Source organism: Metarhizium album (genome assembly GCF_000804445.1).
Source record: "Metarhizium album ARSEF 1941 chromosome Unknown scaffold_18, whole genome shotgun sequence".
Classification (NCBI taxonomy): domain Eukaryota; kingdom Fungi; phylum Ascomycota; class Sordariomycetes; order Hypocreales; family Clavicipitaceae; genus Metarhizium; species Metarhizium album.
Window position 1 is genome coordinate 265,359 of NW_024467592.1, and position 25,105 is coordinate 290,463.

At 54.1% G+C, this 25,105-nt stretch overlaps 7 protein-coding genes across 7 annotated transcripts; 3 read left to right on the forward strand and 4 right to left on the reverse strand.

The window, feature by feature from the left end:
- Positions 1–3,131: 3,131 nt before the first annotated feature.
- MAM_06139 (uncharacterized protein) lies at positions 3,132–3,776 on the forward strand (the record flags this gene model as incomplete). Its single annotated transcript, XM_040824937.1, has 1 exon — positions 3,132–3,776. The coding sequence occupies one exon, from the start codon at positions 3,132–3,134 to the stop codon at positions 3,774–3,776; it is 645 nt and encodes a 214-aa protein (XP_040677100.1).
- Positions 3,777–4,411: 635 nt separating this feature from the next.
- MAM_06140 (Peptidase M24A, methionine aminopeptidase, subfamily 2) lies at positions 4,412–5,218 on the reverse strand (the record flags this gene model as incomplete). The annotated part of the gene is made up of 4 exons (XM_040824938.1): positions 4,412–4,455; positions 4,522–4,651; positions 4,705–5,055; positions 5,126–5,218. The coding sequence occupies 4 exons, from the start codon at positions 5,216–5,218 to the stop codon at positions 4,412–4,414; spliced, it is 618 nt and encodes a 205-aa protein (XP_040677101.1).
- Positions 5,219–5,641: 423 nt separating this feature from the next.
- On the reverse strand, positions 5,642–8,191 carry MAM_06141 (3-isopropylmalate dehydratase; the record flags this gene model as incomplete). Its single annotated transcript, XM_040824939.1, has 4 exons — positions 5,642–7,783; positions 7,860–7,934; positions 8,000–8,031; positions 8,092–8,191. The coding sequence occupies 4 exons, from the start codon at positions 8,189–8,191 to the stop codon at positions 5,642–5,644; spliced, it is 2,349 nt and encodes a 782-aa protein (XP_040677102.1).
- A 1,403-nt stretch (positions 8,192–9,594) lies between these two features.
- On the reverse strand, positions 9,595–14,775 carry MAM_06142 (uncharacterized protein; the record flags this gene model as incomplete). Its single annotated transcript, XM_040824940.1, has 4 exons — positions 9,595–11,480; positions 11,690–12,226; positions 13,322–14,459; positions 14,530–14,775. The coding sequence occupies 4 exons, from the start codon at positions 14,773–14,775 to the stop codon at positions 9,595–9,597; spliced, it is 3,807 nt and encodes a 1,268-aa protein (XP_040677103.1).
- A 456-nt stretch (positions 14,776–15,231) lies between these two features.
- Positions 15,232–15,797, forward strand: MAM_06143 (Vacuolar ATP synthase subunit F; the record flags this gene model as incomplete). The annotated part of the gene is made up of 4 exons (XM_040824941.1): positions 15,232–15,288; positions 15,356–15,391; positions 15,457–15,594; positions 15,657–15,797. 4 exons carry the CDS (start codon positions 15,232–15,234, stop codon positions 15,795–15,797), a joined length of 372 nt encoding a protein of 123 aa, XP_040677104.1.
- Positions 15,798–16,278: 481 nt separating this feature from the next.
- Positions 16,279–16,981, reverse strand: MAM_06144 (phosphatidylglycerol/phosphatidylinositol transfer protein precursor; the record flags this gene model as incomplete). The annotated part of the gene is made up of 3 exons (XM_040824942.1): positions 16,279–16,395; positions 16,461–16,677; positions 16,776–16,981. 3 exons carry the CDS (start codon positions 16,979–16,981, stop codon positions 16,279–16,281), a joined length of 540 nt encoding a protein of 179 aa, XP_040677105.1.
- Positions 16,982–22,186: 5,205 nt separating this feature from the next.
- MAM_06145 (SET domain protein) lies at positions 22,187–24,880 on the forward strand (the record flags this gene model as incomplete). The annotated part of the gene is made up of 1 exon (XM_040824943.1): positions 22,187–24,880. One exon carries the CDS (start codon positions 22,187–22,189, stop codon positions 24,878–24,880), a length of 2,694 nt encoding a protein of 897 aa, XP_040677106.1.
- Positions 24,881–25,105: the final 225 nt, after the last annotated feature.

The following is a 25,105-nucleotide window of genomic DNA, read 5'->3' on the forward strand; positions in this document are numbered from 1 at the left end:
GCCCAACCCGATGTATCCCGCTGCGTCTGACAGTCTACTTACAACGGTTGTAGAAAGCCTCGCGAGCCCTGACCCAAGCATTCAGTATCTGCTAGTTGTGACGGCAAGTTAGCGCCCATCCCAGGTATTCGCTCGTCAGCCTAGGATGCGAACGTCTTGCCTCCTTGACCCATTCATTCTTTCTTCTCGATGTATGATGCATGCCACGATGCATCGGAGCGCTTCGTGGCCGGAAATTCATGTACAAGAAATGGTTGGCCTGGGCACTTGGTCGCCCACTCTCCCTCCATACTTTTCGGTCTGCGCCACGTCTACGCAGAAAACGTCAAACGGCTTTTACCCTCGAGCACCTTCCACTGCGTTGTCCGTTCTGCATGTGGACTGCGTTGTTGTCTGGCTTCGGTGAGAGTTCCGGCAGCAAACGACGGTGCTGCAGCGCCTGTTGTATAACCCAAATTTTGGCATCGCGGCCGGCCTTTGCCTCTTCAAGACCAGTCCAAGTCTCGCTGCCTACCGAGCTTGTCTGTGTCAATAGTCAATAGTCCGTGTTCTACGTGGAACAACAACACCAATGGGATGACTGATTGCTCGGAGGCATCCAAAACTTTCTTGCCTCGACACCTCGACGATTCCCATAGCGGGTCCAATACGCATTGCAGCCCTATTCTCATCAGCTTCCCAGCCTCGACGTTCGTGTATCGACCTTGTTTCCAGTCGACTCCGAGTCGCCCCCACAAGTTCGTCCAGACTCGGCGCCACCGTTTTATGGGAAGACAGCCGCACCTCCATACCACGTTACAAGTCGAGAGTCGAGTCGGACAGCAAGGATGTAACGATGAGTGAATGCCTGAGAGGCATCCGAGACCGCAGGCGTGGCTATTCTTAGAAATTCTCGAGCATCCCCTCGCCTCTCGTCCTCAGGCAGACGTCTCTTGTCGCAGTTTCACGGTCACACAAAACGGTGCGGGCACGCCACGACGAGCTTGGTGAGTAGCTAGACCCAGCTGCGCCCCCAGAGGCACCTTTCTGCCATGTTGGCGATTCTTTCCCGCCATCATTGCCCTTCCATCGACTGGATCATGGTTTCGAGCCCGTCACCTTCGCGGAAGCAGCGCGACTTTCTGTCCCTCTGCTGTTGATAACCCGGAGTATCACGAACCATCAACCTGCGAATTTGTTGGCTGCATAGTGGCAGTATCTAGGCTCTGTGTCCGTCTTGACTTGAAGATTACCTTGGAAGCTTGGGTGCCCTCCCCCCTCGGCGGCAACTTCAAGAGTGAGCCTAGCCCTTGCCATGTACGATACGTCCTTTGAAGCGGTGACTAGACAGGATTGAAACGGCCTGGAGCGACGGCTTCGTCTTGCTCTTTCTCCGGTGAGATTTCTCGAAGCTGTGGGCTTGGCTAGAATTCAAATCAGCGTGCTGTCACGCGTGGGGAGAGCCAGCAACTTGCACAGAGACAAGCTCACATCATTTGGAGACAACCACATCATGCCCGCTCGGATACAGGCGTTCATTCCACCACTCACGGTGCCTCCCGACGGACTTGGAGCCAGACGGCGCGAGGCCACACCGCCAATGGGCCCGATCAAAGTTGAGCAAACGGGCAACCTCATGGTCGTCTGCATGTTGTCCTGATCAAGCGCTACTATTGTCACAGCCAACGGTCTCGTTTCTTCAAATTGCCCTGTGTGACGAATCGTCCATCCTTGACCGTATCAACGTCGGTGCGAGTGATGAAATTGTCTGAGACGACTACGCTGACTCTCGAGATACAGCTGTTCTGAAGAAACATGGGCAAAAGTCTCGCAGATCGGTGACTCGGACCCAGCCTTGTGTCCATTGCATTGCGGCGTCGCCATCATATTCGAGACAAACACTGTCATGGCACAGCTCGCCTTTCCTATACCATCTCGTCTCTACAAGTTGCTTCCAGTTCGAGTCTGACAAGTGAATACCAAGGGCACTAGTTGATGCTCGAGTCGATTACAGGACCTTCTTCTTGAGAGAGGGTAATGTCCTTGCACACCACTGGGGCCCAATGTCAAGAGTTGACGACACATTCGTGATTCGTCGTTGCATGGCTACATTGATGCATGTCTGCTGTGAGTCGTGGAGCACGACGAGAAATCCTGCTCGTTACATGACAGAACACCACCCGCCTCTCGAGACATCATCGAGGGATCGTGATGTGCTGGTATCCTTGTTGGGGCGGCTGACTCGCAACCCGCCACTCATGTCCTACCACGATAACGACAACTCTCTGGCCACTGGGCCAGGAAGCAGGTCCGATTGGAGGTAGAAGACGCGGGGTGCGAGAGCATAGGACGGCGCAGAGGCAGATGGGCTTGTTTCCGGGTCCAGAGGACAGGCTTCTCTGGCAGTCAGTTCGGTTTCTGTTTGAACGACTTATCAGCACATCTTTGGTCATCGACCCGTTGCACCTCCAACACGAAAAGACTCATCCTCTTTCCACAGTCTGCCTCTGGCCTCTTTTCAGACATGTCCCCGACCTGCGTCTGACCTCTGTTCAGACATGTCCGTCAACGTTTGGGCCGGCTTTCCGCGGTAGTACCGTAAGAAGATGTAACATTCCAACATGAGCGAAGCGAGCATACGATGCACAGAGCCACTTCATCGCAGTCCATAGACGCGACACCTTCCTGCCATCGCGGTCACCCGTGGTAGCACAAACTGTCAGTCATGCTGGACGCCAGTGGGCAGAGCGCTCAACTCGACGCAGACCGGAATCGTGTCCCAAGCGCGTAGGCTGCGGAGCCGTTCCCGAAAGCAATAAACCGTACGTTCCTGACTCCCTCCGTGTGCCATGTGGTGCCGTCCATGGCCGTCGGCAATGCGACCCTCAACGTCGACAACCAAGGTCTGACTCGGCCAGCATCGCACGCCGTCAGCGCCTTGCATGTGTTGTGATCCAAGCGCTCCCGAGTCCTCCATCAGTCCCCCGATACGACATGGCATACGTCGCGGGTCTCCAATATCGCAATGTTTCCCACGGCCAGACGGGACATATAACTAGGGCGCTGTTCCCGACTTGCTGTCCTGTCATGACATCCTTCTCAGCCAGACCATACCGAGCAAACTACACATCGGTTCATCCAGCAAAGCTACAATGCCAGCCTCCATCAAATGCGTTCTCACAGCGATTCTGGCCATGGCCATGGCGGCTCACTCCTCCCTCGCCTCCCCGGCCGGCATGTACAAGCAAGACGCGGCCGGCTCGCGCCCAGACACACGCGAGGTCCCGTCTGGGATCCAGTACGGCGGCTGCTACACGATCCAGAACAGCAAGGGCGAAACGCTGGGCCACCAGCCCTCCGACTGGAACTACCTGGCCTTCGGGCCCAGCACCAAGCCGGTGCACTTCAGGGTGTGCCAGAGCGTGGGACAGTGCCTGGCCCCAAACACGTACTACCAGAAGCTCATGAACCGCGCCCGCTTCTGGCTCTTCGATGTCGAGGGCAACGCGTACACGCCCAAGGGGGCCCTCGTCGCCGCCAACTCGCCCAAGTTCGGCTACGGCGGCAACCTGTACGCTGCCGCCGGCGAGTACCAGTACTACGTCAACTTCTGGGGCGAAAACGACTGCGCCGACCCGGACAACCGCCTCCTGGGCCAGTGTGCCGTCAAGCTGCGCATCGACAACCTGTGGTATGACAAGGGGCTGGTCGTCCAGGGCCCCTACCTCAAGTCGACTGCTTCCAAGGACAGTTTTGTCGTCGTCACCTTTCGCGAAGACAAGTGTCCGAGTGAGTAACTCCCTCTCGCCCGGGCCTGGCCTGGCCTGGCCTGGGGGGCGGCGAGGATCCAAGGGCGGCGAGTTGGGGGATGAAGAACAGCCGTTGAGCTCAAGTCTTGACAAGAAATGGTTTCACATCGACGAGTGTAGTCTAGCGGGCGCAATAACACAGTCCCTCTTCTCCCAAGACCTGGCGTTGAAGCAGCCTTGTTCTCATCGGTGTTGAAACCCGTTGCCGCGAAAGCGTTGAACTAGCCGCCGTGATGGACAACTTTGAGCACCGTCCCTCCCCGAGCTAACTGGACCGTCTTCTGGGCGCCGTGTTGAATCGGCCTTTACAATGCCAAAGTAGCGTAGGGCCAAGTCTCCCATTGCCCGGCATCACTAAGCGAAGCGTCGGCCGTCGTTCAACGGTCCTTGCCGCGACTAATCACCTCCTTCTTTGACTCGCGGGAACGTCCATCAGAGGCGCGTAATCATCGAGGATTCCATTCGACACGAGGCAATCCACCTTGCATCAGTCAGCAGGCTTCGCCCCCTCGTACGCGGTCGCAAAACCTACCGCGGCCAGATACCGGTCCAGCCCGATATGATGCAGGTACCGACGACAAAGGACGAGCGTCCCGAAATTCTCCTTGATCGTCCTGTACAGCTTAGTCGCCCAGCTCAGGGGGGGACAGAGACGCGCTCCGGGGCGCTGTGTTTCAGGCCGTAGCCGTAGATAACTTACCTGGCTGTCGAGACATGAGCACACTTGGCATACATGACATGGCCCGGGCCAGACTTGCGCCGTCGCGGATGAAGCCACGTCCCGGGCTACCAAACGTCTCGATGGCAAAGACGTCGCCCTCGTCCATCTTGGTCTGGTCCGAGTTCCTGGCAGACGGGACCGTCTCTCGCCGTGAATGCGATAGCGTTTGATGTCACGTCCGCAGAGGTTCCGCACCGGCTTCACGGGGTACGTCTTGCCCCTCTCGGCCAGGAGCTTGTCGTACGTCGGGTCAAACGACATGGTAAACGCGCCGTCGACAATCCAGCCGTTTACGCGGACCCCAAAGTCGACCTTCATGACGTCCCGGTGCCGAGGCACCACGTCCTTGTGCCCCGGCTTCGTCGTGTGATGCGCCACGCAGTGGTTGAGCGACAGTCCCGTGGAAAACGCAGGGCCGGATTGTAGGCCTCGTCCGGGCTCCAGCCCGGTCTTGTCCAGGAGGGCTCGGCCGCTGTCTTCGACTCCGGCAGCAATCTCGGTGGGCGTCTGGCCTGGTTTGACGGATTCCTGCACCCATTTTCGAGTCTGGCGTGCGGTGCGCACTCCGGCTGCCTTTCGGCAGTTGTCCAGGAACGTGGGATCTTCTGGAGCGCACTGCGCGTCGTGGCGCTGAAGCGGTCAAGTGGACAAGTTCCCCAAAAGCCTCGATTTCAAGATCCATTTCATCTCTGCACAATGCCACGGCCATATTCTTCCTCCAAAGTCCTTGCAAAGTCTACTTGTAGCCAATGTGTTTATTCACCGTGAGTTTCGTCATCATCATCACTTGCAACGCTTTTTCAGAATTTGCTATTATTGCAAGTTGCTGTTAGGTATCAGAGTCCCTTTACGATTGGTTATACAAGCGAAACATTGTATCCAGGGGAGCTGCCATTGAACTATTTATTAATTCTTTTTTTTTCGATCCCTGCCTTTGGTGAACCCGGTAAAAAGCAAGGGGCTTCTTTTTTTTTCCCCCTTCAAGAGTCCATGGGTGAAGAACCCATCATGTGCTCGTAGATCCATTCGTTGTAATGATTCATCCCGATGCCACAACTAGTCGCATTAAACCCTTAAACCCGCTTACCCTTGTTTTGAATACCTTGATCCCATGCTCTTTGCAAAACGTTCCTCACCACTCCAGCGGCTCCTTCTTCTCCTCGTTTCTATTCGTCCTGGGCACAGGCACCGCCTTGGCGGCCAATCTGCCTCCCTGGCCGGGTCTCTTCAGGTACGCGGTGCCATCCAGCCATGGCGTCTTCTCCGTCATTTTCTTCTCGAACTCGCCAATCTTATCCTCCATCTGCATGGTGAGCCCGATGTCATCCAGGCCGTTGACCAGGCAGTGTTTGCGGAACTCTTCCACGTCAAAGGCGCAGATTGTGTCGCCGACGGAATTCTTGATTCGCTGGCCGGGCAGGTCGATCTCGATTTCGCGGCCGGCACGGGCCTCGTCGGCGATGGCGTCGAGGTCGGATTTGTTCTCCATCTTGATGGGCAGCATGCCGTTCTTGAAGGTGTTGTTGAAGAAGATGTCGGCAAAGGAGGGGGCAATGACACACTTGATGCCAAAGTCTAGGAGGGCCCAGGGGGCGTGCTCTCGGGATGAGCCACAGCCAAAGTTGGGCCCGGTGCAGACAAGGATCTTGGCGTTGCGGTAAGGCTCCTTGTTGAGGACAAAGTCGGGATTGTCCGAGCCGTCCTGGCCGTACCGCAACGCGTGGAAGAGCGCGGTGCCCAGCCCCGTTCGCTTGATGGTCTTCAAAAACTGCTTCGGTATGATGGCGTCAGTGTCGACGTTGGCCATGTCCAGGGGCGCCGCGATGCCCTTGTGACTGAGGAACTTGGGGAGCCCGGCGGACGCGGAGCTGCCATTGGATGAAGGAACCAAAGTGTTGGTGTGAGGCTCCGAATCTTCGGGCTGGTCGCCAATGACCTCTCGCTCGTGAGCATCGGTGGCGACCCTCTCATCCACATGGGCCTTTTGTGAGGTGGACGGGGTGATGCTGGCCACGACATGTGGGCTGACTTCGTAGCTGGCCAACTTGCGCACATCAGCAAGCTTGCCGACGATGGCGGCAGCCGCAGCCATGACAGGAGACATCAGATGTGTTCGGCCGCCGGCTCCCTGGCGGCCCTCAAAGTTTCGGTTGGACGTGCTGGCACATCGCTCCTGGGGAGAGAGGATGTCCGGGTTCATGCCCAGGCACATGCTGCAGCCGGCCTCGCGCCACTCGAATCCAGCGTCAAGGAACACCTGGTCGAGGCCCTCCTCCTCAGCCTGCGTCTTGACGAGACCAGAGCCAGGGACAACCATGGCTCGCTTAATATTGGGAGCGACCTTCTTGCCCTTGACGACGTAAGCGGCAGCACGCAGGTCCTCAATACGAGAGTTGGTGCAAGATCCAATAAACACCTTGTCAACCACAATCTCCTCCATGGGCGTGCCAGCGGTCAGGCCCATGTACTCGAGCATTCTACGCCCAGCAGACTTCTTGGCCTCGGTGGAGAACGTCTCGGGGTCAGGCACGACGCCGGTAATGGCAACGACATCCTCGGGAGAGGTTCCCCAAGTAACGGTGGGGACAATGTCTTTGCCGTCAATAAAGACATCGATGTCGTACTTGGCGCCGGGATCGGATTGCAGGGCCCTCCAGTAAGCCGTGGCCCTGTTCCACTCGTCGGTACCGAACTTGGGCGCCAACGGGCGGCCTTTGAGGTACTCAAAGGTGGTCTCATCGGGAGCGACCATGCCGGCACGAGCACCGCCCTCGATGGACATGTTGCAGATGGACATGCGAGCTTCCATGCTCAGGCCGCGAATGACGGAGCCACAAAACTCAATGACAGCACCGGTGCCACCAGCTGTACCAATCCTGCCGATGGCATGGAGGATGATGTCCTTGGAGCTCACGCCTGGAGCCAGCTCGCCATCCACCTGAATTCGCATGTTTTTGCTACGCTTGGTAATCAGACATTGGGTAGCCAGGACGTGCTCGACCTCACTGGTACCAATGCCGAAAGCGAGAGAACCAAAAGCGCCATGGGTAGAGGTGTGGCTGTCTCCGCAGACGACGGTGGTTCCAGGAAGAGTGAAGCCCTGCTCCGGGCCGATGACGTGAACGATGCCCTGACGCTTGTCGCCGAGACCAAAGTAGGTCAGGCCGAAATCCTTGACGTTTTCTTCAAGGGTGACGCATTGGGTCCTGGAGTCGTCTTCCTCGATGAAGCTCGCAATGTCTTTCATGCCTTTTCTTGATGTGGTAGGGACGTTCTTTGATCTCGTCAGCAAACATTCGCGGCGCCTCGTATGAAAGGCACTGTCGCGCGGTGGCCATGGCAGAACCTACGTGATCAGTCGTAGCCAGGGTGCAGTCTGGTCGACGAACTCTCCGACCAGCATTTTTCAGCCCCTCGAATGCTTGCTGCAACTCGTCAGCGCCTCCTTCATGTATCATTGCGCATCGTCGCGGCAGTGGCACAAACATACCGGCGAAGTCACCTCATGGACCAAGTGTCTGTCTAGACGCAGCAAAAGTCAGTCGTTAGTCGTAGGAGCTGGAAGCAACATGCATATCATACCGATGTACAGCAAGATTGTGCCATCGAGCTTCTCATCAACGATGTGACTCGAAAGAACCTTGTCGTATAGGGTCTGTGGATTCCTCTCAGGACCAGGCATTGTGACGAATGATTGGCCAAGCAACACGTAAATATGAGGGTGAGCCCGGGGGGGGAGGAGAAGAGGAAGATGATGAAAGGAGGAGAGAAACTCTGTTTAAATCAGACCGATTCCGCGAGAAGCACTTGAGCGCCGCTGACGCGCGAGACCAACGAAAGGTGCCGAACTTCCGCGTGGGATTTGTTTTTATCTGTCGCCTATTGGTCAGACGGCAAACAGTGCCGAGCGGCCTTAAGTGCAGTACTGATGCCGTCGTGTGCGTTGAACCACCACGGCGGCGTTGGCCTTGAATATGTGAATGAAAAAAAAAAGGAGCTCGGCCAGCAAATGATGGAAAAGACATCACGGGCCCCAGAGCTCATTTTATAATTCTGCATTTGTCGGCGAGGCGCAGGAGACGCCAGAGCAGCTGTTTTCGCAGAACCGGCATTGGGACCTCCGATGTTCGGAGCCACCAGCCGAGTTGGCGATTCCGAACCCGCTGGAGCAGCCCCATCGGTCCGTGTACTCAGGTCAAGATGCTACTCAAGTAGGTATGTATGTCATGGAAAAACTAAAAATTGTCCGGGTAGGGAAATTGCGATTAAGCTGACGTACCTAGGGAGTGTCGCTTGATTGCGAGATCATGGTGGCGGATTGACTGAGCAAAAAGGGACTACGACTCCGCAGCCCTGCCCTGAACTCGTGATTTGTTCCTATCGCCAACGGCTTTTGTGAAGTACGGTTCTGAATTCTGCAGCTTTGCCGTAGGCTGGTGGCAATGTCACGCAAGATGCCTGGTACTTCAGTATGTGGCGTTGCCCAGATGCCTGGTTACCCGGCCGTAACTCACTTCTTCACGACTACCTACACAAATAACTACCTAGGAATACTAGCCCCGTCAACTAACACTGTTGTTTTGTAAAGCCTCGTTCATCGTCGACTGTGCAGCCAACAGCGGCGCCCGTTTCCCTTCAGCCTAAACTTCGAAAGCCCCCTTGCGGCGATCGGCATCCACACGTTCATGAGCTGACCCGACGGCCCATGTACCCTGCAAGCCAGCCATGCTCATCCTTCCCGTATAATCAACTCGTCTACTCCGTAACAAACGCCATTCCTAATCACCAACTCCTTCCGCGGCATTGGCCTTGACCCGGTCGCTGGCTGACTGACCTCTGCTGGTCTGCGCTTTCGGCGAACCGGCCCCCATCGGACGCCACACATAGGCCCGCTCGGGCAAAGCTTGTGACCGTCGCCAGTGGTACTAGGTTACTCGGTACCGCGTTGAATATCTATTTCAGGCTCAGTTCGGGAACCGGGAGCCATGTTGCATGCTATGGGAATCCCCACGCATGCAAAATGTCGCATAGCAAGTCCATCACGTATTCGGAATTCTCTCCACATAGAGTTGCCAGCCTCATCACCTAAACAAGGCCCATGACAGCGAGGATTGCTCCCGGTAGCGCAACCACCAAGGCAAAACAATCGGCCAGCGTTGACTCATGTCTCCTGTTTCTTTCCCAGTACTCTGATCCGGAATCAAAAACTGGGCCGACAATGTCCCAGTACAGAAGAAAGAATGCAAGTAAATGGCATCTCACCATCTCCAGGTGCTCTTTAACAGCCATAAGAGGAATACCGGCGCCTTTTCCGTTGCCGTCGGAAGAGCCTTCGCAACCGTCGCCGCCAGTGTCTCCAACTTTGGTACCGGGAAAGCTTCCCGGTGCGTGGCCCATGTCGCTCAGCTCGTCCGGCTCGTCTCTTTGTACCACGGGCCCGACCTGTTCTTGGATGACGCCCTTGTGTTCGGTTCCCCTGTTGGTATCGTTTGCCTCGCACTTGTTCGACGTCTCGGATACCACTTTGGACCTCTTCTCCAAGTCGTGGACCACTAATTTCTTGAGACCAATTTCTGCCTCTGACGCGCTGACTACGTCTTCCGGCTTGGACCCAACCACATCCGTTCTCGCTGTCGTTCCGATCTTTGCGACAGCCCCGGTGCTCTTCTGAATGCTCTTGTCCTTTGCCATCCGCCTGGCCTTCGATGTAGTATCTGTTTCGATACCGCGATTTGCATGGCCCACTCTCAGCAATTGATTCTGTAAGGGTTTCGTTGCACCGGCCCCCGAGTTGAGTCCGGACCTGGCGGCCAGAGGCAGGTCGGATGCTACGCCACTGAGATGCCTCTCCAGCCGTAGACTTGAATGACTCTCCGTATTCGGTTGGGTATTTCTCCGGGGCTTCGCTTGGAAATGTTGTTGGCCGCAGCCAGTAGTGATGGTGATGGGTGTGCATGCATAGCCTACTGGTACTGGCTGCTTGGTTCTGGCATCTTTCCACGCAACACTTTCGCACTTCTCTCGGTTCAAGATATCCTTGTTTATGTCTTTGTCTGTTCCTGCAGTCGGAAAAGGTCGGTGTTGTTCCTCGACTTCCTCCCCTGTCTGCCAGTGTGTCGTGGCCTGGGTCTTCATCCCCGGGTTCGTCTCCGGCTTGTGGGCGAAAATCTGGAGGCCGCGCTTGGAGGTCAGATCTGTCGCCCAACTGTCTGGGATTTGTGGTACTACTTCGAGAGCAGTGGAAGGATGGCCCGCTTGCGATGGTTGCAGGTTTTGCATGTGTGCTGTGTCGTCTTGGTTGGTTCCAGAACGTCGGGTTCCTCTCCTTCTCGATATCCAGTGACCCCAATTTTGTATGAGCTTTCCTCGTGCACCTGTCAATGTTACGGGTTCCCCCTGAGGAGGCTGAATGCCTTTGGACTGGCGCCTTCGTAGCACCTGTTCTGTGGTCACTGTGGAAGATGATTGGGCTTCCTCTTCCCTCTCGCCGTGGTTCAATGCCATGCCTCTTCTGTCCTGCTTGTATTGTATTGAGTGGTTGACAACGTTGTGATTCAATTCCTGCTTCGGTGACAGTATGCTCGGGTTGGCAAGTTTGCTTGTCAGTGCTGCCAAAGAAATTATCTGTGTTTCCCCTCTAGGTTCCTCTCCTCTCTGGCGGCGCATGCCTAAAAAAGACCCATGGTGGTCATGGTGCTCAATATTCTCATCGGAACGGTTCCCTTGCTCTCTCATGGCAGTGGAAGGAGTTGGGTCGCAGTTATTTGATTTTCTACCTGACGCTGGCTTCTCAACATTCTCATGATGCTTTGGGTGCAACATCTCCCTACTTTCCAAGCCGGAGTCCAGGTCATTGGCGGGCACGGGCTCTTCGGAACTTTCGAAACTTATACCATTCACGAATAGCTCCCAGGCCGATGAACCGAATTCAGCAGGGTCTGCAAGGCTTTGACCATGTGGCGTCTTGACGACTGTAGCTGTTGAATCAGGACTCCGTGCAAGCGGCTGGTCCCCGTGTAAGGCTGAAGTACGAAAAGAATGATTGCAAGATGGATCAAGATCAATGAGACTTGACATCGAACCACATTTCTCAAATTTGGAGTTTTGGGTCCGTGATTCCCTCCATAATATGGAAATGTCAGTCAAGGCATTTGGGAATCCATCACTGTGGCTCACCCACGAGATGATCCTGCTGTTCCAATAACTGACTGGGCGATAGGACTCAAATCCGGTTCCTGAGCTGATGACCATTGCCGTGCATGGCGTTTCCACTTCACTGTTTTGTTGATGTCCTTCACCTCTTCCTTGTCTTTCTCCAATCGGCGCAGCTTTTCTTTTTCATTCTTCCACAGAATCTTTTTTCCTTCATTCTCTCTCTTCTCTTTTGCACTGGTGTATGAATGTCGAGCATCCCTCAAGGTGTTCCGAAGGATAAGGAGTTTCTTCTGAGTCTCTTGGCTAAGGCTGCTGCTTCTGTCGCTATCCGTCGAAGTCATGACATCGAGCTGACCAGTCTCTGGGTTAAAACCTTGAACGCCAAGGTAATCGCCGCTCTGTTTCAGATTACGTCGAAGGCGACGTGCCTCTTTCTTCTTCTGAACCAACTGAAGCTCAGTTATGGATTCCGACTGTGACGCCGAACTGCTAATAGCTGCAGTATTGACCTGACTTTGATCTACCTCTGGAGACCTTTGTTCCTGTATCTTGTCTGGCATGTCTGTGGTACCACGAACAGTATCGTCGCAAGGAGCCCAGCTCCATCTCCGATCTGCATCAAGACCCAAGGCTCCTCCATCCCCATGGGAGATGCTCGCGCCGTCAGGTAGATCTCTTGCCATGTTCCATTCAGTAATATGACTTGACCCACCTGTTGCGCCCCTCCTAGTCCGTCTGTCCAATGCTGCACGATGTGAATCGTCCGAGTTCGAATGCGTCATCTCCTGCTGTTCCCAGTAGCCTCGACGACGGAGTGTGCCCCTACGCTCTGGTCGGTGGCTAGGTAATATGCTCTTGACCCAGGAGCTGATGGAGGACGACCCATGGGCGCAGACGGATGAGTTTCTTCCAGCTGCTGGCTTGGGCTGTTTTGAGGACTGTCCAGGTTTTGTCGAAGTCTGGCCAGACGCCTTGGGGGGGAGAGACGACGGCATGTCAGCAGGTTCCAGTTAAGGGGCACCCAGTGTTACCAGTTGACGCGAAGCCCTTACTACTCGCCGAACAGCGCATGGCCAGCTGGCAGCTGGCAGCGAATCTCGTCCGGTTCGTCAGGTGCTTCCAGCTGGGCGTCTAGAGCTCGGGCCGAGCCAGTGCAAAATAAGAATAAATGGATGGGACAACTCGGCGGCTCAAGGACCAAAATCGAGGTCCCAGAGTCAAGTACCTTGGGAATTAAGGAGTCTTGGGTTTGCCTTTTCCCCTCGTGCTTGTTCATTGTACCAAGCCAGACGGAAGGCAATATGCTGGTGTATTTGCAGAAGCAGGCGCGGCCCGTCTGTTTGCCCGCGTCGCGACAATCTGGAACTGATCAACTGTTCCTCCGATTGATTCTGAGCGACCGCCGGCCTTGGCAGCCTACAGACATGATTTACTTGCGGCCAAGCATCGGGATCTAGGGAGGTCCCTAGATTCGTGAACTTTGTGTATTAGAATGTAGCACTTGGTGAAAAGACGGTCCCAGCTCCCGGCATAACCTAAATGTACAAACGCCATATAATGCCATCCAGCCAGTCTCAAGGAAATTGTTCTCGCTCCATAATGATGACCGACTATCCTCGCCACCGCTTAGGGAACCTTTCAGATGCTGAATGCTTACCCATGTTAGCAAACGGATGCGGTGAGCTGTTTATATTCATGCCCGTGAACCGCCTGTTTTCCGAGTATTTCGTCGGACTGCTCGGGGGCTCCTGGCCGCGCTGATCATATGCCACTTCTGTAGGACTCCCAGGCAGAATGTTGTCGCTGTTCATGTCGCCCATACTCATGGCCTTCTTTAACGGTGATTTTTGGTGCGAGGACAAGCAGAGGCTGCCTCCAAAATTGGCATTCACGCCCGTTGACGTGCCCATTGTGGAGGTTGACGGCGGAGCAGGTGTGTATGATGGAGGAGTAGTACTACTCGGGGTATGGCCAGCCGGCAAGCTGTGTCGGATACCAGGATATCGATGACTGCTCACTGCAGGGGTGAATAACTCCGTTCGCCGGCCGACAGTGGAAGGCGTAAACATCTGTGGTCTCATGACGTTCCCACTGCTGACATTGGAATTGTAAAACCCTCTGATGGGTGTGGCTTCCTCTGAGTCGACGTGCGGGTTTCCATGTGAGATGAACGACCGCCTGATGAGCGTCGTCGGTGTTCCTACCTGGACAAACTCTCTCGAAATTGCGGGTTGATCTTCCGACATTTGAGTCCCAGCGTCTCTGACAATCGGGTGGATTCGTGGCTGCACAAATTTGGTGTCGTATTCATGGAAAACTTCCTTCTGAACGATGGCGCTATCTTTGGACTGCTGAGAATATCTTGATGATAGCAAAAGCATCTGGGTAGACAGGACCACTTGCATAATCAGCGAGTTAAACACTGTGACGCTGGGGCGAGGATCTAGAGGCGCCAGAGGCAGGAAGATGAGGTAGACGAGCACATGGCCCGGACTGAACAGGCAGGCCAACCTAATACAAACAGGGAGAGGGTCCCAGATGGAAAGCTCCCACACATCCCGGCTCTTGTCAGGATGGGCTCTCGATTCGGCAGAATCTGAAGCAATCATGTCGGCGATGTAGCGCAGCGGCGACGAAGCCACCGGCGAAGACTGGATTTTGACGCGTCTAACAGAGGATGTGCTCGGTTTCACATCAATCCTCGCCTCAAACAGCCTATACTTTCTAGTCCGCGTGACAGTATAAACGGCATTGACGATGGAAAACACCATCAGCCCCCAGGACAGCGGATAAACCTATGGATTGGTCACGTTAGTCCATTACATCGAGGGAATTCCAAGCTTCCAACAGATTTGAAGTACTCACAAGTACCGACAGCCAGCGCGACGGACTCTCGTCGCCAAAAATCTCATCACTTGCCTGCTTGGAGCCCGAGTTCGCCCGAGCAAGGAGAAACAGAAAGTTCAACCCCAGACCAAGCTGCGTTCCCACAAGACCCGAGTCCCAGTCCCTCGTTTCTATCTCCTCTGAAAGCCAAAGCAAGAAATCCATGGGGTTCAGCATCGACGTCATGCGGTCCCAAAGGGGCCGTCGTCGCACAAGTCGAGGCATATTTCCGTGTACTGTCAGGTTGTGCGGCAAGATAATCAAGGCAGCAACGAGGGCGACAAGAAAATTCGTGCTGACTACCAACTCACGAAGACGCACAGCCGTATCCCGCGCCACACGGAGGAAAATTCACAGGCGAAAGGCGCCGCGAGGTCCCTTTGTCGAGCGAGTGAAAGGAGGGATGGTCGGAGTGTGTTTACATGGCCTCCTCGGGCTCCACTCAATGTTGCAGGCGCCAGCTTCAGCACTTTGCGGGCGGTGGGGGGACCAAGCAGGTCGTTGCCAGGCGGATGCAGCAACTCACTGGGGCCCTTGAGAGAGACCGCTTCTCACCGCCTGCCAGCCTGGGCTTGCGCCGCCGTCACAGTGGAGGCCAACTCCAACCCTCAGCATCGCATCAAGCCATACGGAGTAAAACGGCGGACTTGCCGCAGCCAGCTCGTCGCCTCGAAAGTCAACATGGCCAATCAAGCAGATTACAAGAACCGAGAGTTTCTCGCCGTCATTGGCGACGAGGTAGGTCGGTCCATGAGGCAACATTCTCCTCGCCAATAGAGACGGGACTCTTGGCTAACGCAGCCAGGACTCGGTGACGGGCTTGCTTCTCGCAGGCATCGGCGTGAGTGCACAATCCATCGGATGGCGGTAACGTTTTCATGTCAACTACTAAGCAGCCAGTCACAGCATGTCACAGCTGGCGCCGACGCTCAAAAGAACTTCCTCGTTGTAGACGGCAAGACGGACACGGCGGCCATTGAATCGGCCTTTGATCGATTTACCCAGGACCGAAAAGACATCGGCATCGTCTTGATCAACCAACACGTCAGTGTGGATACGTGCGCTTGTCACAGTTTCGACGTGAATCAACTGACCAATTGGGGTAGATTGCGGACAGAATACGGCATCGAATTGACACATACACTGCAGCTTTTCCTACCGTTCTCGAGATTCCCAGCAAGGACCATCCATACGATCCCGAGAAGGACAGCGTTTTAAGGCGAGTTCGTCGTTTGTTCGGAGAGTAAGACTCGATCACGGATGTCTTGGAAGTGGTGAAAGAACTATTTGGTCATGATGGTACGGGATACGTTGCACTCGCGAATTAGACAACTAGCTGAGGTATATCGTTTGTAGAAATGCAAGGCTTGCATGCTAGAAGAAGACGAAGCGGAACAAAAAAAAAGGCAGGGCAGACGTTAGCCGCGTTATCGACTTCTCTCAATAGATAACAGTTCCACCTTTTTGTTGCGACCCAACTCGATTATCACAGTCCGGAGAGGGTACGCAAGTCCAATGGGAAAAGTCCACGGAGATATGCTAGTACAGGAGTCATCGAATTTTATGACCCTCCAAATATGAGGAAGATTAGTCTTAAGCAGGTAAAATGACGAACGATAACATAAATGGCAAGAAAGAAACATGTCAGTGTCAGCAAAAGGTGCTCTACGTAGTGTCTCGTAACAAACTATCGACTAAGTACTATGATTCATCCCCCCTCATCTCCCCCTACAACTCGGCCCCGAAGAGGTCCGTTCCAGGCACATTAAACTTGACAGTAGCGGTCAAGCAGGTAATTCTATCCTGCCCAGCAGTGAAGACGTCAGCTTCGACATTGTAGGTGCCCTGCATGCACATTAGTCAGACTAGATCCGAAACGTTTACACGTTGGAGCATCGCAAGATACGCACGGGAGGAATTTCCTTGGGTAATTTAACGGTCTTGGTAATGACTCTCTCGCCGCGCTCGAGGGGGCATTTCAGCTGGACTTCACCCATTTGCTCACACAAGTCAATCCTGGTCTTGAGGAGTCTGATCAGCCCGTACTTGACAACCAGGTCGATGTATGCGCCGTCTTCTATGGTCTTATTGACGTTTCCGGTTGCCTTGATGATAAGGTCCCGACCACTAGCGTCGAAAGAAAAGTGCAACCGGTCAGCATAGTCATTCTCGATACAATGTCCAACCATCGACCTTGCGCCAGGTCGTGAGGGGAAAGCACATACGCAGCTGGCGGGTTGGGAAGCAGATCCACTCTCTTTATCTCAACGTAGCCATTGCCCTCTCTGCCAGGGCAGTGTTCCAGCGGAGACTCTCCGGGAATCTTCAAGTCGTCATTAGAGGTGATGCCCCTCTGGGATTCGCCATTGAAAAAGCTCAGTGCCGCCGAAGGCACCAAGAGGGCAGACAAGGCAGTGACGGAGAATCTCATTTTGGGCTCAGCAGTCGACGGCGACGGACACGGTCGGCTCTGTGCTATGCTGGATGAGGAGCAGGACAGGTCCCTACGAACGGCGTGGCTCGTCGGTTCGGTCGTAGAAAGAATGTCGCTGTTTGAGGCGAAAGGTGACAGTAGCAAGTCTTGAGACCCGAGACGACTGGAGTGAGCAGGCGGCAGTCGACTGGCTAACCGACTACAATGAGATCCACAGGCGGATGGACCGCTGTGGCTGGGGCAATGCGTCATGGGACCACCATTATTTCCGTTCTCCGTACTCCGTACGGAGTAGGTACGTACAGGAGTACAGGAGTACGGAGTACGTGCTAGCAGTTCTGGCCTCAGGTGCAAGCCCCACCTAAAGTGCCTCATTGGTGCTGGTGCGAAAACGAGGTGTTTGGGTGGACTGGAATAACAAACCACATGGCCATCAACTTAGCTACTGCATGTATATACAATCATTAGCGGACAAAGTTCAAATCGACCAGCAGTACAGCATCCATTCATGCATGTACTGTATCCTCGTGTATTCCTCATCATGTCCCGAACGAACGCTGATGTGCAACACGCAACCTGTTGGAATAGGCGACTAGTCACGTATGGAGAGTGCAAGGGCTGAGAGTATCCCCCAGCCTGTGTACGGAGAAGCCCTTCTTCAACACAACCGACCCACCCTGTACTCAATAGTAAATCCACAGCACCTGTTTAAATATACTAACGTTACTAGTTATATGTCTCTGGGTCAGTCAACCCCTAAGCTTCACATCATTCGCGGTCCTCACATCAGCGCCGAACAGTGCCATTTTGCATGTATAGCTTTAGTGTGCTTCCTCAATGTACCTTTGTTGGAATGAACCTCTGTCACCGACAAACTCTGTCAATCTCCTCCTACAAGTCCAGATGTTAAGCATGACGACAGTGGAGAGTGTCCTGCCAACGGGGCACTGTTTTGCAACACGATACGGCTGGAGGAATGGGAACAGATCACTTCCATGATGTAGCATTTCTTGGGTTCAACGGTCAGGCTATTTATGGAACCCGCGTGGATTCAGGGACATGAACCTCAGAGTAATTCGCTAATTTGACGTGCAGAATCAGCGATCAAATTGCCAAGGGAGAGGTGAGTGTCGTTGATTCACTTCGGTCCTTGGCATCTCCAGGGATATTGTCCTTGCGCTGGCAAACACCCACAGCACTCGGAATGAGCTTTGAAACACCAACAGCAAAACAGTGAAACGTACATCAAGGGCCACCGCTACCGCCAGAGGACTGACGTCAGTTACGAAAATGTTCTTTGGCCAGGTACTCCGTTGGGCGAATTTATGGAGTGCAAAGGCTCCATGAAGACCATTGTATTCTGTACCACTCCGCAGTCCGCATAGAGTACGGGGTAGACACTTGTAATTTGCTCATCTCGCTCTTTACCAAGTCCTCGTTCTACATCTAATTCGGACAAGTTGATTGCTCAAAAGCGCTTTTGCAGGGAAACATTCAACAGGAGAAGAGAAGAGCACTTCGCTGCATCTTCATGACGTGACGCAAGCTGTCATGAAAACAACCATTCTTCCGCACACCGAAGGGGAAAATGGAAATGGATAAGAAGAAAGCACAACGACCGAGGTATGGAGAAACAAAAGAACAAATCGTGTATGTAGTATTTAGTGGTACGTACTACTAGTACTACTAGAAGCGCTGAGACCGCAATTTCCGCCCAAGGCACCCCCGCAGGCACCAACTCAAGCGGTTCGTGCCTTGGGCAGAAATCTAGAGTGCGCACAGACCACCTGTCAGGCACTATATAAATACTGCCTCCCGCCGTCCTCTTTTCGAATTTTTCTCCTCTTTCTTCTTCATACTTACCTTGTTCCAGTATCCCGAGATCATGAACACGGGATACTAGCAGAGGAGGCCTGCATTGCACAACGCGGAGTCGTCCTGTGCTCAATTGTCCTTCGGGGCCATTGGGGGCGTAATTTTTGATTTTTTTCCATTGTGACGGCAGTTTACACTGCGGCATGAAGGAGAAACCGATCAACTTGGCCGACAAACACGTACCGACAGATCCGATTCATCGACGTGTTAACAAAGAGATGTGACCAGTCAAGAGCTGGACAAACAAGGTCCCAGTCCTGAAAATTCAAATTGGGCGAGTAGCCAAAAAAGGGTCGTAGCCGTGTGCACGTACATATCTGGGTTCGGGATGATGGTGGCGGACAAGTGCGGTTGTCAACCCTCGCTTATATTGTTACATTTACCGGAAGGGCTGGAACAATTTCGCCTGGTGTAGGGGGTCGCTTGAGGGCAGGTCTAGTGCAGTTTGCCTGCGTACGAATTACAGAATCGATGGATTTTGGCTATGCGGTGGCCATGGTAGACTGAGCACGATATTGATGGTTACGTCGCTTCTTCGCCTTGGCTTCAGTCTGGAAAGCGAGACTTTGTTGTACCTAATCAAGGCATGTCACTCCAGGTACGTGTCTTCTATCAATTTCGTTGGGGCTCGAAGTTCGTTTCGAACAATGGAATGTCGATGGGAGGGCTCGCCAAGAGCCTCAAGTGGTTGAGCGCTGGTTGCGCTCGCCTGTCGTGGAGGACCGACCACCTCAATTTTCGCATTTCAGCAAGTGCGCTTCGGCAGCAGGTTGGCAATAATTTGAAAGCGGACTTGTGAGCCGTCACAAGTCATCGTGGTCGAGCAACGTCAGCAAGTGCAACTCCGTAGAATGCGTGGACAGAAACAAACTGGTGTCTAGAGCGAGAATAAGAAGAAGAGGAAGATGCAAACCATCGGTTGAGGAGCAGCCGGCAAGCTGGACACGACGCCCAATCCGCAACCACCCACCCACCAGTACTAGTAGTACTGAGTAATACTTCGTACTAGTACGGAGTACGGAGTACAGCTAGCAGCACGAACCCTTGTCCACTACTCGCTAGACCTAGTGGTTGGTGCTCTTGCGTTTGGACTCCACTTTCAATGCAGTGCTGTCCGGACTTTTTGCTTTTCGTCATCCTGTCTCGAGCGCTAATAGATCTCCGTACCTGATTGCCTGGGTCGGTGGACAAAACGAGGGAGTTAGGAATCTGCATCCCGTCTGCGTCTGCGTCTGCGCGTGTTAGCAGCACCTGTTGTCGGACATGACGCCCGTTCCCGGTACGGAATTGTGAGACGCGTGGGCTGAGGCGAGATTCAAAGCCTCAGGCATTAATGCGATAAGAGGAGACCCATACCTATCCTGGCCAACAGCCATTCAGAGCGAGTCATTGAGTCCCCACCATTTCCAATGTGGTCCGGCGCCAACCAAAGTGCAGTGCCCTGCCAGCTAGCCTTTCCGCCGCCGCCGCCTCTCACACCCGCCTCCTCTCCTCCCCGCCTCTGCTTCCTGGGGCCAGCTCTCTTGTTCACCGTCATGCACCCCGTAACTAAGTAAGTACCGAGCAACCCTGGCGGGATACCTATCTATTGTGTCATATGAGGAGCAAGAAAACCCGACAGAATCGAGCAGATTATAAGGACAAGTGGAATTATATGGACAGCGTGACATGACCTGACAAGAGGACGGAGGAGAAATGGTTGCAGCCAACTCGGCGCTTTAGACAGAAACCTTGAGACGCCTGCAAGAGCAGTTTGTGGCTTGCGATTTGCCGTGCAGAGCGACTCAACCAGGGCGGAAAAACAGACGGATGTTGACCTGACTGCAGCAACAACAATATGATGATTCACGGCTGGCAGTGTTTGATACCATTCTCTGATGCAAGCCGAGGTGGGAGGTGTAGATTGCCTGCTGTTTGTAACTGGCACGGGAAACTCAACGGGCCCGTTCTACAATGCAAACTTTTCGTCGCCGGCATCAGCATCAGCACCAGGGAAACCATCACATCGGACCGTGGCCTCGCGCCATCTGCCATCTGCCATCTGCCATCTGCCACTGCTTTGATCGTCTGATGCTCAGCGTTGCGTGGTGGCAACTTGGAGCCATGTGTTTGCCGTCGAGTCAAATGGCTGCGACATCCACGATCCTCGACCTTTCAAGACTGGGGGCAGCAGAGATTGGAATCCTTGTGCGACTACGGGTTCTCCAGCTCCCGTGCTGCTTACCGACATGAGGGACGCGCTTGACTGTTTGAGCAAAGATGACGGCTGCTCTCGAACTCCAAACCACCAGCGCAACCGGACGTCTGTAGCCCGCTCTCTGTGCGCTCTCCGTGCGTCGTCGTGAGCGCTAGGCCTCGGTGGCTTTGGTCGCTCTGGCCGCCTGGCTCGTCCCCTCTCCTCTCCTCTGTGAGCTGCGCGAATGCTCAAGTGGTCAGCCCCCTCCCACCCCAGCGCATGCACAGCAGTTGTCCGTACTCCGTCCTGCAGGCCAGCAGCTCCCGTCCGCCGGTCCTTCAGTCCCATCCCAGGGCTGCCTCGCGCCCCCACTGGTGTTTTGGGTCTGCTGCGTCGCTCTTTCCCCATCCTGCTGCTGCTGCCATTTGCTACTCGTCCAATCTTGGCTCCTCCCCCCGAAGTCCCTGTGCAGTCCAAGATTTGTCTCTCCCTCTTCTTCTTTTCGCACTCACGCACCCGCACATCCTTCATCGTCCCTTCGTTTCTTCGGCCGCACAACGCGATTCACCTCACCACACCAGCTCCATTTACTTGGAGGCCGCCTCCTGCCCTGCTTCTTGCTTTTCTTTTGTTCTCTCTGCAACCGCGCAACTCTTTGCCCCTTCGCGCCACAATCCGCCGCGCTCCGTCGGCTCCTCCAACTCCGCCGTAAAGATTCCTCCACTGCGGTAGGAAAAGACTTTCACGACTCTCCAAGTCCACCACACCCTTCGACGCGTTGAATAGAGGTTGTTTTCTGGCTCTAGACGACGAATCACTTGGTCGGCTCGATTGATTTTTCCTACCGATCAGCCGTTGCGTCGCTACCCTTCGGCAGCGGCTCTTCGCTCGACTCGTCTCCCACGACCAATTCGCTGTGCATGCTCTACAACTCCTCCGATCTTTGACAGACTGATCGCAAACATATAATCTCACCACTTCCCAGGTGCCAGTCTGGGTAGAGCTTGCCTTTGCGCTCCCGTCCCTCGACAACACCACGGGCGCGCCTCTTTGCACGGCGGCGTCATGCCCTCAAGACTGCGACCTTAATTTTCTGTTTCCTACTCACGTCTTACGCCGCCAAACCCCCCCTGCCAGGTTTCGTTCAGATTATGACAGACACGCCCGCGCCGCCGTCAACGCAGGCATCACTTCCCAGTCAGACTGTTCTACCTGCGCCGGTGGACACGGTTGTCAAGGATGACCCAGCCATTGCCCCGACCGTAGAGCAGACGGAAGAAGAGCCTTACACCATAAAGTGTATCTGCAACTTCTCTGACGATGACGGAAACACAATTTACTGCGAGACGTGCGATACCTGGCAGCACATTGACTGCTTCTATCCCAACAATAGAGAGGAGGCCATCCGAGAAGACTTTGCCCACTCCTGTGCAGAATGCAAACCGCGGCCCCTGGATCGACAAAAGGCTATCGAGCGAACGCTTCGACTCCGAAATGTCAACAGTATACTGGAAATACAAAAAGAGCCCTTGGATAAGAAGACGAAGCGCCCGCCGACCAAGACTGCCAGAAAGAAACCGAAGCCCAACGACCTACAATTAAATGGCCACCCTGAAAACGGCCCTCCCTCCTCCTCAAAGAAAACCAAATCCTCACACCGCCCTTCACACTCTGTTAGTTCCCAGCCATCGAAGCGAAGTCCTTCATATGGTCAGAACTCGCGGTCGAATCCTGCCCAACCCCCCAGTCCTGCCACAACACCTCCTGATCTTCCCAATGATTTTCAGATTCATCACTACTCTGCTGGATTTTACTCTCTTTACAATGAACAAGAGGTCCCCGATACACACAACAATGCGTTTGCGAGCCTGGCCATCCCCACAGCACTGTCACGATGGCTGCGAGATCCCGATACGATGAAGCAAGAGGTCGGCAGGACCCGTGCAGAAGTCTTTCAAGACGAGCCGCCCAACGTGGATCAGATGAAGCCAAAGCTGGAGGTGAATGACACCACCCGACTGGTGGAACCTGGAACGACTCTGCGATGGCGTTGTATTGAATCGACAACAGCAGTCGAAAAGGACGTCGCCTTGATTGAGCTGAATGGCGAAATCGGCTTCCAAAAAGATTATTGTGCCGACCCTGCCAACGTCTGGGCCGATCTTTCTTGTCCGCTCCCTTTTGTCTTCTTCCATCCCAGTTTACCACTGTACATTGACACGAGAAAAGAAGGCTCTCTGGCGAGATATGTACGGAGGAGCTGTAAGCCAAATGCTCAGCTGGATACCTATTTGTCTGGGGGGTCAGAATACCACTTTTGGCTTGTCAGCGACCGATATATTCCTGCGAATGAACAAATCACGTTACCTTGGGATTTCCGACTGGAGAAGAGTGTGCGGGACAGGTGGCTTCATCTATTAGGATTGAGTGATGATGACTCTGCGGCGCAGGATGAGCCAGAGCTGGACTCGGCTGAATATACAGCCATCTCTAACTGGATCGACCGAATCTTGTCTGAATACGGTGGCTGTGCCTGCGATCTGGAGAACAACTGTGCTTTTGCCCGGTTTCACCGGCAATATCTTTTTGGCAGAAATCAAATGAAAGGTGGAAAGAAGAAGCCGCGAAAAGCCCGTAATCACACCATCTCGCCCACTAGCACTGGTCAGGCTACCAATAGCAGAGCCGCTAGTGAGGGAAATATCGACGAGGGAGCCGATGATGTCAAACTCGAAGGAACATCACGTAGCAAACCTCCGAGTCGCGACCGCACTCCAGTTGGGTCTTTTGATCAACTTGGAATACTAACTGAGCCGACGGACCGAGACAAGAGGAAAGTAGCGATGGTGGAAGATTCATTTCGCCGAATGGAACAACAGCAACCCCCGAGGAAAAAGAAGCGTGTTTCCGATGGGACAACTCCTTCATCAAAATCAAAGTCAAGGAATGGTTCAACGGGCCCACCTGGACAGTATGTTGACGCAGGCACGTCTCGCAGCAAGTCTGGCTCACCAGCTAGCGGGAGATCACCAAGTATTGGCTATCCAAAGGCACCGAGCAAGCAATGTTCATCTACATCGGACTCACGGCAGACTTCAGCAGGGCCTCGCGGTATGTATCGCGATGCGACCGTGCAAACCGACCCAGTTGAGGGCCATTGGATAAGCGAGTCCTGCAACCCAACTCCAATTAGAAAGAGAATCATCTCACTTTCGAAGAGATTGATGAATAGCCGGCGCCGAAGCCTACTTACTGAGGAGGAACGGAAAAGAAAAAGTTTGGCAAATCAAATATCCAATGCCTCGGCTATAGATTTGGACTCGCCCACCAGCAGCGAGCACCGACCCTCAATCGCCAGCACTGGTTCCGATGTGACATCACCGAAATCGCATTCGACAGATACCAACACGGCCGAACTATCTCAGAGTTCAGTATTGAATGACACGACGATGGAGACTGGCAAGATGAAGGCCCCGGATCTTCGTGTACAATTACCTCCAGTACCGGCGTTTGATAGCACCGGACTGGTCACGTCAACCACGGCCACTCCTCTATCAGCAGCAAGCTCAGCAGCGCTGTCCCCGTTTGGAACTTCAAGCGCATCGAATCCTTTTGCTGTGAGCTCAATTTATGGCGTCGTTGCTACCCCAAGTCCCGTTAAGAAGAAACTGAGCCTCAGTGACTACAAGAGTCGACTAAACAAGGCAGCGGGTAAAGCCGCAGGAGGATCTACTGTGTTGAAGCCAGGCCTAGCTGGTCCCGAGGATGTCAAAGTGGAAACGACGATGGAGCCTCATCATCTGGACAAACCCGACGACTCAACACCGACGGTAAACGGGGCTTGAGTCTGTATAGGATATGTATATTCGTTTAGTGCTGCGAATGTGGATTCTGCTGTTTGAACTGCCAGACGGTCATGCCCCGTCGCTGGAGGCAAACCCAGCTTAAACTGGTAGGGGGAACACTTACGCCAGCCAAAGCACCGGAGTATTTTGGCGATGACAAAAGCCGCTTTTCATTTTGGACTTTTCGGTTTGGGCGGAGTGGAGGCTTGCTGTCAGGAATTTTAT